At 38.5% G+C, this 16,752-nt stretch overlaps 1 protein-coding gene across 2 annotated transcripts; it reads right to left on the bottom strand.

The window, feature by feature from the left end:
* Positions 1 to 210: 210 nt before the first annotated feature.
* mst1rb (macrophage stimulating 1 receptor b) lies at positions 211 to 15,699 on the bottom strand. 2 transcript variants are annotated; one of them, XM_088337196.1, is made up of 21 exons: positions 15,514 to 15,699; positions 11,859 to 13,156; positions 9,799 to 9,975; positions 9,615 to 9,737; positions 8,608 to 8,778; positions 8,364 to 8,524; positions 7,602 to 7,749; positions 7,385 to 7,521; positions 7,129 to 7,308; positions 6,923 to 7,022; positions 6,596 to 6,814; positions 6,363 to 6,509; positions 4,767 to 4,920; positions 4,503 to 4,592; positions 3,770 to 3,985; positions 3,629 to 3,709; positions 3,377 to 3,558; positions 3,189 to 3,298; positions 2,955 to 3,120; positions 2,651 to 2,787; positions 211 to 762 (listed from the first exon to the last, which is right to left on the bottom strand). In XM_088337196.1, exons 2-21 carry the CDS (start codon positions 13,068 to 13,070, stop codon positions 528 to 530), a joined length of 4,146 nt encoding a protein of 1,381 aa, XP_088193322.1. In that variant the 5' UTR covers positions 13,071 to 13,156; positions 15,514 to 15,699; the 3' UTR covers positions 211 to 527. The 2 variants fall into 2 exon arrangements, with proteins under 2 accessions (XP_088193322.1, XP_088193323.1); XM_088337197.1 differs by lacking the exon at positions 9,799 to 9,975.
* Positions 15,700 to 16,752: the final 1,053 nt, after the last annotated feature.

The raw sequence follows: 16,752 nt of genomic DNA, 5'->3' as shown, positions 1-16,752 counted from the left end.
CGAGTCGCAGAAACTGATACACGCTGTCCCTTTAATTTTTATATTAAGGTGGTAGTCTCAAAATATCATCCTTGGGGGCGCAATTGGCCTGTGGGCCGCGAGTTTGAGACTCCTTTTCTTATACCTTGAGTAACACGTGAAACATTTTCAAGAACTAATTATAACACAGTTGTAAACAAATAAATAATTTTAATTTACTACACTACAACAATAAGAAAACATCAGATTGCATTTTAGGGACATTAGGGTTCATACATAGGATTGCTTCACTTCATCCAAGTTTACAGAAAATCGCTGGACTGCAGGAGAATTAAGAGCAAATGCGTAAAATGTTTGAACAGTTTTTAACATGCTTGATACTGACCTTAATGTCCATGTAGGCTTCTAATGCACTCCGTCTTCAATAGCAAGACAATTTAGCGCACTAGTAGAATGAATAGCACATACTAGTACAGCAATGGAGGAAACTTGCCTTGCTTTTTTTTAGTCCTCTTGTCTATTTTAGTCCTCAACTGAATGAGAAAGGATCAAGAGGAGATGGAGCCTGCATCACTTTCACCACCAGTGGAGTCATTTTCGTCAGCAGACTCAGTGAGAGCTGGGTAAGGCCTCGGCTGGTCCAGGTTGACGTATGTGACGTTTAGACTAATGTAGTGTTCTCCTTCGAGGCTGGACAGGATAGTGCTGACAGCAGACACCAGTGTGGCAAAGCTAGGCCTCAGATCTGGATCGGGGTCCCAGCATTCCAGCATAAGGCTATACCTGGAATTATGAATCATTATTACACTGAAAAAGTCTCATTTAAAAACTATATGTTGGGAAAATGATCGTCTTTCCATGTACAGTAATCCCTTGATGTATCGCGGTTTAACTATTGTGATTTTGCTACTTCACGGTTTTTCATTTATCGTGGATCGTGTGCTGCATTCTAATTGGCTAAACAGTCGCCCACGCCGTTTCTACTGCGTCTGCCTGTGCGTCGATGACATTGCGGCCTGAGTAAAAAAAGAAAAAGCACCGACAGTATGGGGCCAAAATAAATTGGGACTTCTCAACACATTTAACTTGTGCCCTGAAGCAGCATGCGCCTCTTTGGCACTACCTAGTGGCTTTTTCAAAAATGTTTGATAATGGAAAAATATATGGTTTCTGTAGAAGCAAACAAGACACATTCTTAACGTTTTACGATTAATATAGATAACTACAGTCTGTGTTTCCTTTCTAATAAGGCTTATATAAGGCTTTTAACTTTTTGCAGCTCCAGGCATTTTTGTTTTTCAACATTTTGGGTTGTGCACCCCTGCTTTAAACGAATGTATATGCAGTTTACATGATGCCGACCAAGCATCTTCTGAAGTGAAAGGGATTGTGTCCTTAATGAATACAGTTGTGCAATAAAGCAGCGAGATTATTTTTAAAATTACAATTTGACAGTACAGATGTGCATTTATTAAGTTTAGTACTTGTATTTGCTAAACAAATGCTTGAGCCTGTGAATTGGGTTTGCTCCTTGACTTTCAATGTATTCAATATATGAGTATTTAAAAAAAGAAAGGTTTCTATTTTGCAGGTTTGACTATTGAGGGAACTTTTTGGAACGCAAACAGGGGATTGCTGAAAAAAGTATTGTTGTTATATACCAAGTTCTTGGAATAATTTTGTAAATAATAAAATAATACTTAAAATAATCAAGACATTCTGATATCAATCACGTCAGATACTTTTGTCAATTTTTGTTTTCCTAGAAAAAAATCAAGATGAAGTTAATGATAATTTTGCTCAATCTAAGTATTATTTCTCTTATTTTACTAAATACAATTTTAAAATATGTTAACAAGGAAAACACTTGAAAGAGCAAAATGATCAATCAAATTGCCAAAATATTTTTCTTAAGTCCCACAGTCACACATTGATTTGTAGAGCCATTTTTCACAAAATGTGTCAAAGGACTGCTCAGCCCACAATTACACCATCCCCTGATCTGAAACCGAGATGCGGTCATTAAAAAACTAAAAAAAACTCAGAATGAGGAAAATAAACATTGAAAAGAGGCCATTCAAGTGGTAATGCCTCTTCCAGGATGACCAGGCTGCAATAGATGTTGCAGAGCATTGGGTAACAATACCCAAAACGTAGTCAGCATTAAAAAAGGTACAATTTTTAACAGTATGTAAGTACTGTATTCTTTTTAGGCCATTTTACCGATAGTTTGTGGAAAACAACCTGAAACGTGAAGAATGAATGGCTTATCTATTCTAATGTGTCATATCCGACCATTGGAAAATATTTTCTAAAGAAAGCGTGTTGCAGGGTAATGTTTCTTCCCTGTAGTGTGTGTATGTGTATGCGCAATGTACAAATTAACTACATAACTCAAGCACAACATTGCCAGGCTTGTTGACATAACCGAGTAGTGGAAAATTGACAAATTTGACACAAATGAGTTACCATATATCTATCTTGCTATGTGTGAACATTTTCTATATCTTTAAAAAAGGTAAAAAAATGAATGGTATTACGTTTGTAAATTTCAGTATTGTGATTAACACAAACTATGTGACAAGTAAAATAAGCTGACCACTACAAACTGCATTCATTGAAATGACTGAGAGTGCAACAATATGTGATGGTTATTTAGCAAAAGACTTACAAAGGGTCAGGGCAATACTGGGGCTGGGGAAGCCGCCTGCCCTTCAGTAAGTAGTGTGTTATGTCGTACGGGTCAACTTCTGGGTAGGGGCTTGCTCCTCTGGTCAGCATCTCCCACATCAGCACACCAAAAGACCACTGCAGAGACAGCCAATGTGACAAAATATCAATTCATGTGCATATTTCAATGCACCCAGTCAATGGAAATATGGCTGTTGAGCTGAAGACAATGTTTGACGGATGAAAGATATTGAAAGAAATGTAAAGTGTGAGCACCGTTTTTACTTCCAATGAGTTAATTTTACCACGTCAGACTTAGAAGTGAATTTCTGTGTCTGTAGACTCTCAATGGCCATCCACTTGACGGGCAGTTTCGCCTTTCTGTGGTCTTGAATGCTGTAGTACTCCTTATCGAAAACATCTCTGGCCATGCCGAAGTCTGCCACCTTGACTGTGTAAGACTCATCCAGCCTATGGTATGGAAGCAAGATATTACTCTAGTTCTGTGGAAGAATGGCAGATTTTCCTGCTTGACCCACATGCAGTTGCGTGCCGCAAGATCTCTGTGAACAAACTTCTTCTGAGCCAAATACTCCATCCCCTTGGCGACCTGCAGTCCGAAGCCAATGAGATCCTTCACAGTAGGGTTCTAAATAATAGATACAATAAGGAAAAGTGTTGTGAGCGTTTGATTTAGGGTGAAAATCCCCCGAGGTGGAAGCCACACCCTCTTCTCGCAGCGTATGAAGTGGCGCAGGTCTCCGTGTTTCATATACGGCAGAACCACAAGAGGGAGGCCTTCTTGTGGCAGGAGGATTCCCAGCAGAGACAGCACGTTGGTGTGATGGAAACCCTTCATGATTATACCTTCCTTCAAAAACTGCTCCACTTCTTCCACATCTGTTATTCCTGAAGACAAACAATGATTTTCAAAAAGTCTTTTGGAATTACAGAGACCACAAACACAAATATGACTCACTATTTAAAGACTTGACAGCACAATGTATTTCTCTGTTGTTGAGGTCTGTGAAGTAGCCATGATAAACTGTTCCAAAATGACCTGCAAACAATAATAATAATAAATAAAGTAATTCTTCCCAAAATTAGTCTTTTTCCACACCTTTCCCAATAATCCGGTGGTGCTGCACAAGGAGCATTTCGGCAGGAATGAGAACATCCTTCACCTCCTCCAATAATTCAGGTCTAAAACTGGAAATGGAAATTTTCTCTGCAGCCATTAGAGGGGTGAGCGTCACGTCGATACTTCCTGCAGCGTAGGACAAGCTGGGGAAGGCCACGGGACCACCGACGGGACTTGGAGGATTTAGGGTTATTACTAAGTAAAACACAAAGGAAGATGTATTTTAAAAAATCAACTTATACCAACATGATCAGCTAAAATTAATGAAACTAAAATCAAAATACATTTAAATGAATAAAATAAATCAAAGAAACACATTTCACATTCAGAAAACTATCAACAAAGCAAAATGCCCATTGTTTTATTTGTCAATTACTATTATCCATGAGACTTTAGGGTTCTATTTCAAAATTAAAGTGTTTAATTGTTATTGAAACGTTGTTGAAAATATTCAACAAATATGCCATAATTTATAATATAACCGGGTAAATGTAGATTAAATTAAGAAATGTATAAATAATTGAGAGGATATAAAGAAGCAGGAAAAAGAAACATCTACTAATAAATAACGAACTACATTTTAAAAAAGCAACAAATAATAATAGTAATAATAATAATAAAAAGCTAACTAACTAAAAAGTAAAATTCCAAACTATTTTAACCTTTCCTGTCACGTACTGTAACTAGCCCACAATAAAATGAATGTTGTCACCTCTCCTGTAGTCCCCGACTGGTGACAACTCTACACTATTCCTCCCAGAACGGCTACCACTGCGAGCCAAACGGCTCTCCGCCATGGAAGCTGAAAAACAATGTTGCATGGTTTTAATGTGTCAACCACTCATACAGTGAAAATACAAGTATAGACAATGAGGCACAGAGGATGTTCCGCTTGAAAGACTTGCACTATTTGCCAACACATTCAGCAGGTTTGTGTTGCAAAAACAGGTGTGATCAAAGTCCAGGTGCAGCCTACCTTTCTTTTTCTTCCTCAAATGTTTCATGACAGCAAAGGCCAGCACCGCCCCAGCCACCAGTGCTGCGAGGATCCCCAAAACGATACCCACCATGTAGTGGTTGCTGACCCTGATCACTGTGCCCACATTGTGGACTTGCCCATTGATAGATATCTAGAAAATCATTATACAGTCCATCATACATTGGAAGAAAGTTTCATTGCTGGTAAAAGTGATGCCTGTTTATGCTTTTCTAAACGCTAATTTTATCTGTTGAATTGTGTTTTTTGTTCCGATAGTAAATAAATCTGATGATATTTTGACAGTCCTAAGTAAATGGGAACTCTGTGAATGAAAAACAGGGATGTAGGTGCTTGCTGGATCTGTCCAAACAGCTCACCAATTAACATGTTTTTGTTAAGTTGTTCATTCCACAAAATGGATCATCGTATTATTGCAGCTTGGGGCTCCTTTTTTAGTTGTTCAGTGCCTTCCTGTTGTTACTATAATCCAGCAATTTATCTATTCTCTCTAAAATATTTTGCCATCTCAGCCCTGTTATTCAATTTGTTTTTTATCATTATCTGGCACAAGTCATATTACATAATTTAGCCTATTTCAATTATTATTTTCTTGATTTTACTTTTTCCTTCTGGTGCAGTGTAAAGAACATACTAAGTCAACAGCTATAGTGCACTGGAAAAATTTGGGCTAGATAACTAATGTAAAAGCGTAAAATAAGTAAAAAGTACTTCATAAGTTTCAAGTTTAGTAGACACTCAAATAAGGAGAGAAGACATGAATCGATTTTGAACATGCAAAAAGAACAGGAGAGAGAGCGTAAACCTTAGATAAAAAAAATACAAACTCTTTCAAAAGCCCTCCCCTTGAGACCTTATTTTTTATTAATATCCTAGGTTAAAAAAGCAGATCAGCATTAAAGGATGTGGACATTAAAAAACAAAACAGCAACATGATTGGCCGATATAGGCAAATATGAAGTAAACAGTGAGAATAGTCAAAACAAACAGCAGTTCGGAATAACAGTGAAAATAACAAACTGGCATCCTTTGCATTCTCCTTTGCAGGTGGCCAATATTAAAATAAAATAAACATATTAGGCTTGCACCTCTAACCCATTATTTTGATTAATTAAAGTATTTTTTTTGTAATTCTACGATTTAAGATTTTTTTATTGCTAATTTTAAAGATTTTCTAATTATCTAAAAAAATTACTAAGTGAGAAAAATAATACTTATAAATAATTGTTTTTGTTTAACTGACAATTATTTTCTAAAATGAGGGAAATAATATTTATAATTAATTCTATTTTAGCAGAACTAAATTTTGAATTGTAAAATAAGAAAAATAATATCTTACATGACGGGGAAAGAATCTGCCTGTGCAACGCCACTTAACTTCGAGGGTAAAAAACAAGTTACTTATTTGAATTTCGAACTGGACCATTTGCATTATAACTGTCTAATAAATAAGGCGTTCTTACTCGAATTAGAATCTTTGTGCCATTTTACATTTTAGGTTGAATTGATAACCAGGGTCTTTGCAGTGCATTTCAGAGACAGCACACAGACCAACACAGCCGTCATACTTCTCACCTTCACAGGCAGTCCTTCATTGGGGATGGTTACATTTTTGGGTATCCTGCAGGTAATTTCATTATCCAAAACTTTGGCATCACAATCCACACCCGCCACCGTCATAATGATTGTCATACAGGAGCTCACCAGGTTAAGCTTCTGATGCTATAGGTATTGAAGAAAATAAAACAAAATGAATAAAAAAATATGACAAAAAGAGGATGCAAAGACAGTTAGTCATTTGTAGTTACATGTAGTGAAACTTCATCAAACCCAGGGTACAAATGCAGCTCATGTCCTTCTGTTTCAAAGGGGATAGGTTTGCCATACGGGTGATATGTAAATTCTTGATTCCAAAGTCCAATGGCGCCATCCATGTCAAAGGAAAGTTCTCCTTCCTCTGTCTCGTCCCTTGGAAATACAGGAGTGACACATTCCATCCTAGTGGATAAGGCCTTGCCAATGCATTCCTAGGTACAAACAACAAAGTCATTTGAACAGATTTTGAATGCACTAACATGAGCCAAAGTGAAAAAGGGCTTTTATTCAAGGTACTTTTAATTGGGAGGTTAAGATACCCTTGTCACAGGCTTCAGGTGGCTCTCATTTGGTTTAAAGTGGATGGTGGTCCGATACACAGAATCCAGATTTTCTCCTTCTATTAATATATTTGATCCTCTGGCATTCAGGCATGTTAAATAAATTGGGAAATGTCAGTTGATAGTATTCTATACAGATTCTTAAACTTCATTATGGAAATTTTTTGTGTATTTCACGGGTCTACCTGTCAAAGCTACAATCAGGCTTGACGGAGGTTATCTTGGGGTTTTCTTTGTAGTAAAAAACCTTTGTCGTGAGGACAGGCGACTTGTCGATGAAAACACTGAGTGGTACGTCCCTCGCCTCTGAGATGGGCTGGGTAAGACAGATGATGGAGGACATATTGCCTTTAGGCTTTGTGACTCTGGAAATATATTACAGCTTATATTTAGTTTGAAAGATTGAATATATTATTAAATATTATATATTGTTAAACAGACCTTTGTATAGGACAAGGCATATCATTTAGTGTGACTCTCCTCGTCCGCCCGGCATCCAAGTGAGCCCCAGTCACTGTGATCAAAGTTCCCCCGATTCGAGGACCATAGTTTGGCTGGATTTCTGTGATGTTTGGGATCTGCATTCGACTTTACGAGTTAAGACATGACATATGGCAAAAGATGACAATGACTCAATTGTGACAGATGTCAAACTTACAAGGAAAGTAAAGCCAGGCATTTCTGCCTTGCCGTCAATAGAATAGTGCCCCTCCACCTTCATACTTCCCTCGCCTTCGTGCACTTCAACTGTAACGTTGACTGGCTTGGACAGGTCATTGGTCCTGGTGCGAATCTTACAAACCAAACTACAAAACCAGTACACAAAAATATTAACGATTTGCAAGTCCCGAAAGTGACAATTCTGAAATGATTAAAATTGTTCAAGGGGTAGAAATATTACACATAATTTTTCTTAATTATTACCAATCTGTTATTCATTTTGAGCTGTCATGTTCAATGCCAGTTATTTCATAAATTAAAATAGAGTAATACATAAAAAAAGTAAAAACACGGCATTTCTCTTTAAAGCCTTATTAAATTATTTCCAAGTAAATATTATTTTCATTGCCAATTTACTGATTGTGGTATACCTTGATGGTGTCCGATGCTGATATAAGCCACCCATTGCGAGTACCGCTACCTTGATAACAAGCCTGGCTAGCCTATCCATAATTTCTATAGACTTACTTGTAAATGAGTGTTCTCCTTATTTATGTATTTTAAGTTATAACTTTATTTCACTTAGAAAAGATACGTTTTTAAATAATTGTTACAAACTGTGTTCGGTATCATTTTTTTTTTTCTTCCATAATGGCCTAGTATGTGTGTAGAGCACAGAGCACACTCTAGCTTTACTTGTTAAACTAAAAATAAAACAGTTGCTTAGTGCAGCAAAATGAAGCTCACATAATTCACTCACTGTGTGTTGTTACTCTTGACAGGAAGCACAATACAAGATGTCTGTCCCAGTCTAACTTGGTGGGTTCTGGAGGTAATAGCGGGTCTTAGAGGGGACTGGAACTCCCATCCACACACAGTCAACTCCGTTTGACCATCAGGGGGAGCAGTTCGTGGAAAAAACTGTATCAATAAAATATAACTTAGCACTACTTCGAAATGCGATTTCAATTTGGTTATAAAATGATCCAGGATTCCTAACTAACCCCGGTGATCCGTGGTGGGCATGACTCATTGCGCCACTGACTCGAGCACTCGTTCTCCCATGAACAAGACCCTAAGCACCAGCCACAGCCCATGAATTTGGGGGCTGTCAGGCACGTAGCACAAGTCAGGAAGTGTTGACATCCTGGGCCTCTCTGGGGGACCTGAAACATCTGTAAGAGTTGAATTAGCAGAAGCGATATATGATAACGAATATACGGTATTTTCCATACTATAAGGCCCCCAACAGGTTGCACAAAAAACAAAAATTACAGGATTTGTGCACAACATTGGATGCAACGTTAATCAAACTCGGATCATGGCAAGGTACGCGCCGGAATCCTATCCACTGAATCTCCAGGGATACGGACTACACACGAAAAGGCATTAGGTTTCATTTCATCATCGCGGTATTTTTAGTCACGGTACCAAATTGTTGATGTATTTAGTAATTGTATTGTTTAATAGTTAATACATATTTAAAGTATAGCAATTGGAATCAATTGTAAAAAGTGATTTTTTTCTAGACAGACAAATAGATATACAGACTAGTACTTTTGAGTCAATGACTAAATTTTTCCCATTATATTCCTAATGTATAGGGCTGCAAAAATATTGTCAGATATTAAACTAGTCCATGGTACAGAAAAGGTTGGGGACCACTAAAATACAGCATTGCATTGCCGACTCGCAATCTTTACAATGTTATGCAATTGTTGACAACGGTCCATGTCCCTAGCATTGGTGGTTTTACCATTGCTATCCAGTTTGATCACTGTTCAGATCATTGTTGAAGCGACACATTTTCTTAACTGATCACTATTTGCACAAATATGGTAACGCACTTCCAATTTTTTCCCCATATAACCACCACATTATAAGGCCCACGTTCAATTTTATGGCCAATTTAGGGTTTTGAATGTGCCTTATAGTCCAGAAAATACAGTAAATAGAACAATATTCGCATCAATACCCTTCCCTAATCTTTCAGGCTTGTGTTTTTATTTACCTTGTCTTCTACCACAAACAGAAGATACTCTGCTGAGTAGACTGCAGCGATAGATGAGATCTTCTTATTTTCCACCAGAGAGTAATTAGCAAAGATAATGGGACTGGATCTTGTCAGCACCAGCTACAATCACACAAGAAAAAAATCAGATAAGAACACCACTCAAGATATTGGTGTTAAGTACCTGCAGAAGCCGACCCAAGGAAGTACCGATATGGGCAACTGTCTTATTGTCAATGGTGGTAACCAGGAGAGAGGTGAGAAGGACATTGGTCATTTGTCGGTTGAAGAGGTCCACTCTGTAATAAGGCTGGGAAACCATAGTTGGGTGGTCCCTGCATGTGACGTTGTTCTCCATGCTCTAGCCAAAAAGCCAAAAGCAGCGGAAGCAGTGAACAACAGCATGAGGGGACAATCCCTATTACACACCTCAATGTGATTTGACTTTCTTTTCATTTGACATCTGGGCTTTGAAGAGACACTTGAGTTAACATTAATGATGAGGGGAATAAATTATTCAATATGACTACGTGCCTCGGGCAATGTGTTCATGTACCTTGTAGTCAGGAACATATAACTTCAAAACATTTCCTTAAGATTGATTAGTTTTTTCTATCAGGTGTTTTAGCATACAGTTCTGATTTAAATGTAGCATTACTTACAGATTACAGTATGAAATGGTACAATCGTAACAGGAAAATTACCTTGTAGTTACCTTTTCTGAGCTATCCCTAAATATATGGTTCTATTTTGTCCCTACCGACCACCAGAAGCAGTGCTTCAAGCACTGAATGTAACCTTCGCGCATACGCAGTTCGAGAATTGTATACCAAAAAATTTGTCACACCTGTGTCATCAGGAATATCTATAAATTCCAGTCTGATTATCTTCTTGTGTGGTGGGTGCATACCTCTCTGTTCTGCTTGATGGAATTGGCTTTTTTGCCATCCCCACTGCTATTAGATTTGTGACTGTTGTCGTCAGAGAGGTGAGTTTTTTCGCCCTCTCTAAGGCTGCGTAGGGATTGGTTACCTGCTGAAATTGCATTTCGAGGTAGTGCTAAGTTCGTCTTCATTCGTTTGGTCAAATTTAGTTTGTTGTGAAGGCTTGTCTGTAGTTTATTTGGTCTGAGTGGTGCTTGTTCTGCTGGATTGCGGGGACTGGCCCCTACCTTCGGGGATGCGGTGACATTTTACCAGACCATAGCCAGTCATTGATGTTTGTTTCTGGGATTCCTCATGGCTACGCTGGTGTTAGTCATTCAGTGCTTGAAGCACCGCCTCTGGATTTTAGTTACACTTTGTCGTGAAACAAATGTTACGAATATAACTATGAGTTCTATGAGTCCCCTACAACCGCTGGAGCACCGTGTCCCTTGGAATCCTCATGTTCACGCAACGTGCTGTACTTGTGATGAGACTGGAATTTATAGACATTTCTTATGACACAGATGTGATGGAGTGACCTATTTTTTCGTATGTATTTCTCGAAATGCGCATACGCGAAGGTAACATTCAGTGCTTGAAGCACCACCTCTGCAGTCGCCCGTAGATACATTTGTCACTTTCGTTTCATGACAAAGTGAAACTCATTGAGTCATTTGATCCATGTGCAATAAATTTGTGATGCAATTTGTTTGAATTGACTCACAAATGGGAATTGTAAAATTATATTTAATAATTGTATTGTTTAATCGAAAATGCATATTTAAAGCATAGATCAATCAATTGTAGACAGAGGTAACAAACACATTTAACTGCTAATACTTGTGACTACATCTTTCTCGTTATATTAGTCATGTTTAAGGTAAACATACTCATCCTGCCACTCCTGGCAAATGTGAGCAGGCCCAGACCGATGAGAAACTAGTTATTACGTTTACATTCTTGCACAGCTGCACACTATTTTTCTATAATAACAACACTAAGGTCAGTAAAGTGAAAAAGTAAATATAAGAATGATATGATGAATGTCAATAATTGCGCAAATCTAGATCATAATTTTTGTGTTGTGAAGAATAATTCTGGGACCCTACCTATTTTGAGGTGATTTTTCTTAACTTATTTACCAACCATGATAGGTGTATATGTCAAATACAATTTTTACTGGTCTGGCAATTAATGGGTTAGAAAAACGTATATTAGTTTCCCAACCACTGAAGTTTAAAAACTCTAATACAAAAGGGAGTCCATCTGCTTAATATTAACCACAGGACGCAAGTCATCGCAATTACAGTTGACTCACCTCATGAGGACAGCTTTCACAGGGCTGGAAGTGGCAAAGACCCCTGGAGAGTTGTTCGGGGCCCGACTCACAGCAGTCGTCCACCCCGTCTGCGATGGCCTCGTTTACATTGTCCACGGGGAAGGCGCAAAGGGCAGAATCATGCCCTGTAACTCCATTGTCATCCATGACAGCAAATACCCCGTAAAGGATGTCGTCCTCCTCCTCCGCTCCCAATTCTTCGGCCAGTTCCCTGCCAGCTTTACCAAAATATGCTGCCTGAACTACATTGTAGACCACGTCCTTGTAGGGTTCTCCCACCGCATTCCTCCGCCGGCGCTTGGGTTCAAAACGGCACTCCAGGACGACTTCCCGGTATCGTTTCATTTCCCATTCGTTCCGTGGGAGACGGCCCAGTCGGGTTTGAAAGGAAGACAATTCTTGGTCCGGGCTCTCTCTTTGAACTGAGAGGAAGTACACAAACTCCTGCGTGAAAAAGCTGTAGACGTATTCGATATGATACGTCCTCCTAAGACGGGGAAGGACAGTCAGGCCGCGGACATCACGGTAAAAGCCGTCTTCCGTGGCAAGTGGTCGACGTACAGATATCGACTTCCTTCCATAGCGCTGAGTCACACCTTCATTCACAGTAGCCGCGACAAAGAAGTAAACCGTGTGACCCTCTTCCACCATGGTGACTTTGGTTCCGAGAGAGCTGGCGACGCAATCCGGACAGTAGGCAGCAGAGTTTGAATCTGCTCGAAACAAACACTTAGAAATAGAAGGTGGTTCTCCGTTGTTGTTCAGTTGGTGGAAATAGCAAACGCCATACTGGGAACTTCCACAAGAATACAAATACATGAAGGGGGTGTCCAGCAACAACACCTGGTTGTTTGTGTCCTCCAGAAAGTTGGGATCTCTGTCAACTGGACACAGATCACAAACTTGACATTCGGGGCTTCCCACCGGCCCGGTGCGAAGCACCCACGAGCTTTCTAAACTTCTGTTGACAGCTTCAATAGCATTCTGTGAGGCTACGTAAACTTCCTGGAACAAGGAGTTGTTGACAATATTCTGGATCGGGCCACGAGCTTGGAAAAAGGGCATAGTGTAAGCCACTGAGAAGTTAAATGGGTTAAGGGCCAGTGAGGGGCAACCGGCAGAGGCCATTGTCAGTAGGGACTGTAGACAGATGTATGCATACCCCTGGGGGGTCCGGCTAGCCAACCCCATCTGGGATGCAGAGGATGAACACCGCTCAACGTTACCTCCAGGTATGATGTCTGGAAGTGAACATCATCAAAAGCACCCCAGGATATCTGAAAAGTAAAGATTAAGAAAATGAACAATTTCATCAATATGGTTGAATTCAGAATATGGTCAAGCTGGTGCAAAAATACATTGATTGAATAGGTAATGAGTATCAAATTAAGCGCTATTTAATCATTGATTAATTGGTTGGATACCTTTTGAAATAAAGGTGTTTAAATTGCTCAGGAATTCAGCTCAGTAACTGTTGGTTCGTTTGTATATTTCTCTTAGAGGATCAGTTATTTCATTATCACACTAGAAAAAAAAATCAGATATTACAATTTCGTCAATGTAGTGTTCAAAATCATACGAAATAATACAATTTGAAAGAAAAGTAAAAATGAATTGTTTTTGTTTTTTTTTACCAAAAAAATGTAATACCTGTATTGTTTAGTCCGCATGTTGGGGATTTTTACATAGTATGGAGCAATCTTAAATATTTAATATGTATATACATTTTTTTAACATTGACCAATTTAGAATCACATTTAAAATGATTTTGTATTATCACTATTATTTACGTATTAACTAATTTTTGGACAGGTCGGCTTTGTTCTAACATAAGCACTTTCCCTTTACTTTAGAAAAGAATGAACAATATTTCTATTTTTTCTGGTACATTATGTACTAAACAACTAAATCTAATAAACGTGTGGTTTTTACTAAGGTAATTGTTAAATGATGTCCATCTCAATATCATGAAATTGTTTTATCAGCTTTAATTTACCTAGTACTGTAAGAAAGGTAACATTTACAGGAAATCAAACAAGCATGACTGTATTTTTATTGTGCAAACATGTAATTACCTCACACTGTTGCGAAGTGAACCAGACATTTATTGGACATTTGTCATTGAGTATCAAACAAGTTTCAAAATAGAAACGAAATGGATACATAACATCTATGTGTAATCCGCCACTTTTCCAGTAATCAGTTGAGTAGTGCCATCAGGGTTGAATTGCTGCTCCACAGAATGTAATTCACTTATTTCCCAACGCAAGGTAGCATTTGGAACGTCTCCATCCTGTACAGACATTACTTAGTTGATTATTAACTCGCAACATCAGACTAAGGCTGCGCGGGCCTCTCTAGTTAACATTCATGTCACAACTGTTGCGTGCCTCACAAGGGAAATTATGTCCACGGACCGACAGTCTGAGGAGAGCCATGGTCAAATTGCCTTGGCTGTTCATGCCTGAGCATTTCATGTAATTCCAGCGATAAAGTACAGTGGTTCAAATATATTTCTGTCAAAAAATACTTCTGTATAGCTTTACACCGGCAACATCATTATATTCAGTCTTGGATAGTGGTGTATATAAATAATTTATAAATTACAACTTTGTTACATTTTAAACTGGTCAGAATGGTGTAAAAGTCAAGTGTCTGAAAGTCAAGGGTGACCTGAGGCACACTGGGGGCCAGGGATTTATTCCTTAGCAACGTTTGATTAATAAAACTACAACTGAAATGCCATTTCAAATAAATCACATACAACGCCACATGTTTGATCTTGGCATTGGTGGGGACATAGCACATTTTTTTTTTAATTATGACATATAATCGGTGGTTAACAAATAATAATTGCTCGATATTAGAGGGCACTTAAGAATTTTTTAAGTGATCACATAATATTGGTGGTGACAAAACAATGATTGCTCAATATTGGTGGGGACACGTCCCCTCTGTCCATGCCAAAACTACGCCCTTGATCGCAAGTATGGGTTAGTTTAATGCTTTAACTTGAGAATTTATTGTGGAAATCATCAGTCTAAAAAACATTACAAATCAAATGCAACTTTTAAGTTGGCATTTACACAATAGAACACTTCCTGTGTGTAAGCAAATATTTGCTACCTTGCTTGACTGATGACACGACAAAAGAGGATCAGCGTTCTCCATCAGTCAGTATCAAGGCATCTACAGGGAATTGAATAAACCTCATGTTAAACTGTGTTAAATGAGTGACCCAGGTCAACGATCGATTCAATTGCAGGGCAGCAAGGCAAATGATGCATCTAAACTCAATGCAAGCTCGGTGACTGTTAAGGAATTATTTAATTGTCCTGTGTCCTTCAAAGGGAACCTGTGTGACTAATTGCACTGGAGCAAATTCAATTGGAGATATCGATCTGGAGGCAGCAACATCACTTTGCTGCATTAATGTATTAGTTCAAGTTAAACATTAAACTGAACATTTTAGTAATTATCGCTGCTGCCTTCACACGGATACAAAATAAAACTTTGAAGAAAGCATTCATTCTATAATAACTTCAGAGCAATTTTTATGATAAGTGCAGTGCCATCAGTATTAAACTTATTTAAAAAGTTTACTTGGTCGGAATAGTTCATGACGACGTCTTACCTATGCGATTGCTCAGCACCATCGAGGCCTGACTCTTGGGGAGCTGTTCTTTTGCGGCGATAAGTTCTCTGGACTGAGAATTCACCTAAAGTGAGGGTGTAGAGTGGGCAAGTGCTCCGAGGAGAGGAGTGGCTCATAGTTGTGGTTTCTCCACACGACGCTGGTTGTTTCGTGCGACTCGCTCCTCCTCCGCCTCAGAAGCGCGGGATACGGCGGCACTAAGCACAACATCACGTCACGCGTGTGTGTTTAAAATACAATTTGTGAGTTAAATAAAATACGAAATGTACATAATACAATTTCTACAGTGGACAGAATAACTCGCTGGAATTAACAGATATGCTTGTTACATCCTGGAATCAACTATAAACGCAACAAGACAACAAAGTATTATAGTAGTAGGATTTATTTACCCAAATTAAAGTACAGTTTCTCCCCTATTTCAATGGAAGGGGAGTCATAAATGGTCCCAACAGTTACAATAGGATCTTCCAAAATAATATTGGAATTGATAAAGTATTTATACAATTTGAATTGTGGCATCAATCTGACGTTTTTATTCACTTAGAATGACGGCCATTTTGATATTTCCTTTGGCGCCTGAAAGTGACGTAATAACATTCCTGTCAACCTCCGGCTCCATCCCCTTACAACGTGTCGTATTTTCCCTTACAAAACATAAAATAATCTTACACCATATTTTTTTTCTAACGTGTTTATTTATGTAGTTTAACATGTTATATTGTACATGTGTTTCGTTGTATCATATATATTGCATACCTGTCAACCTCGACGGCTCCATGCCGGTACAAAGTGTCGTATTTTCCCGTACAAAATACAAAATAATCGTACACTATATCTTTTTTTTCTGAATGATGCATGATGGGAAATCCCCAGGCGGCAGACGCATGCAATTGACAAATTTGCGTTTTTCCGTACATATTTCATTGTACGTTGTACTCGTCTTAAAATGCATAAAAAACGTACTTTGTACGGCAAAGCCATACAGGTTGACAGGTATGGTATTGTAATATATATATATATATATATATATATATATATATATACGTGCTACCAGTCTCCCAGAGTTGGTGGTGTGCGTAAATCCCGGCACGCTCTTCATGTCCCCTTCCCGCTCTGTAAACAGTCTATTGTATGGTATCGCTACCAAGAGCTATTATTCCAACAGCCCTAATTAAACACATTTGGCAAAATTCCACGAAGTCTTGGAATTTGAAG

Source organism: Urocampus carinirostris, chromosome 6 (genome assembly GCF_059441175.1).
Source record: "Urocampus carinirostris isolate Australia breed hairy pipefish chromosome 6, RoL_Ucar_1.0, whole genome shotgun sequence".
In the NCBI taxonomy this organism is placed as follows: Eukaryota; Metazoa; Chordata; class Actinopteri; order Syngnathiformes; family Syngnathidae; genus Urocampus; species Urocampus carinirostris.
This window is presented reverse-complemented; position numbering and strand designations above follow the sequence as displayed.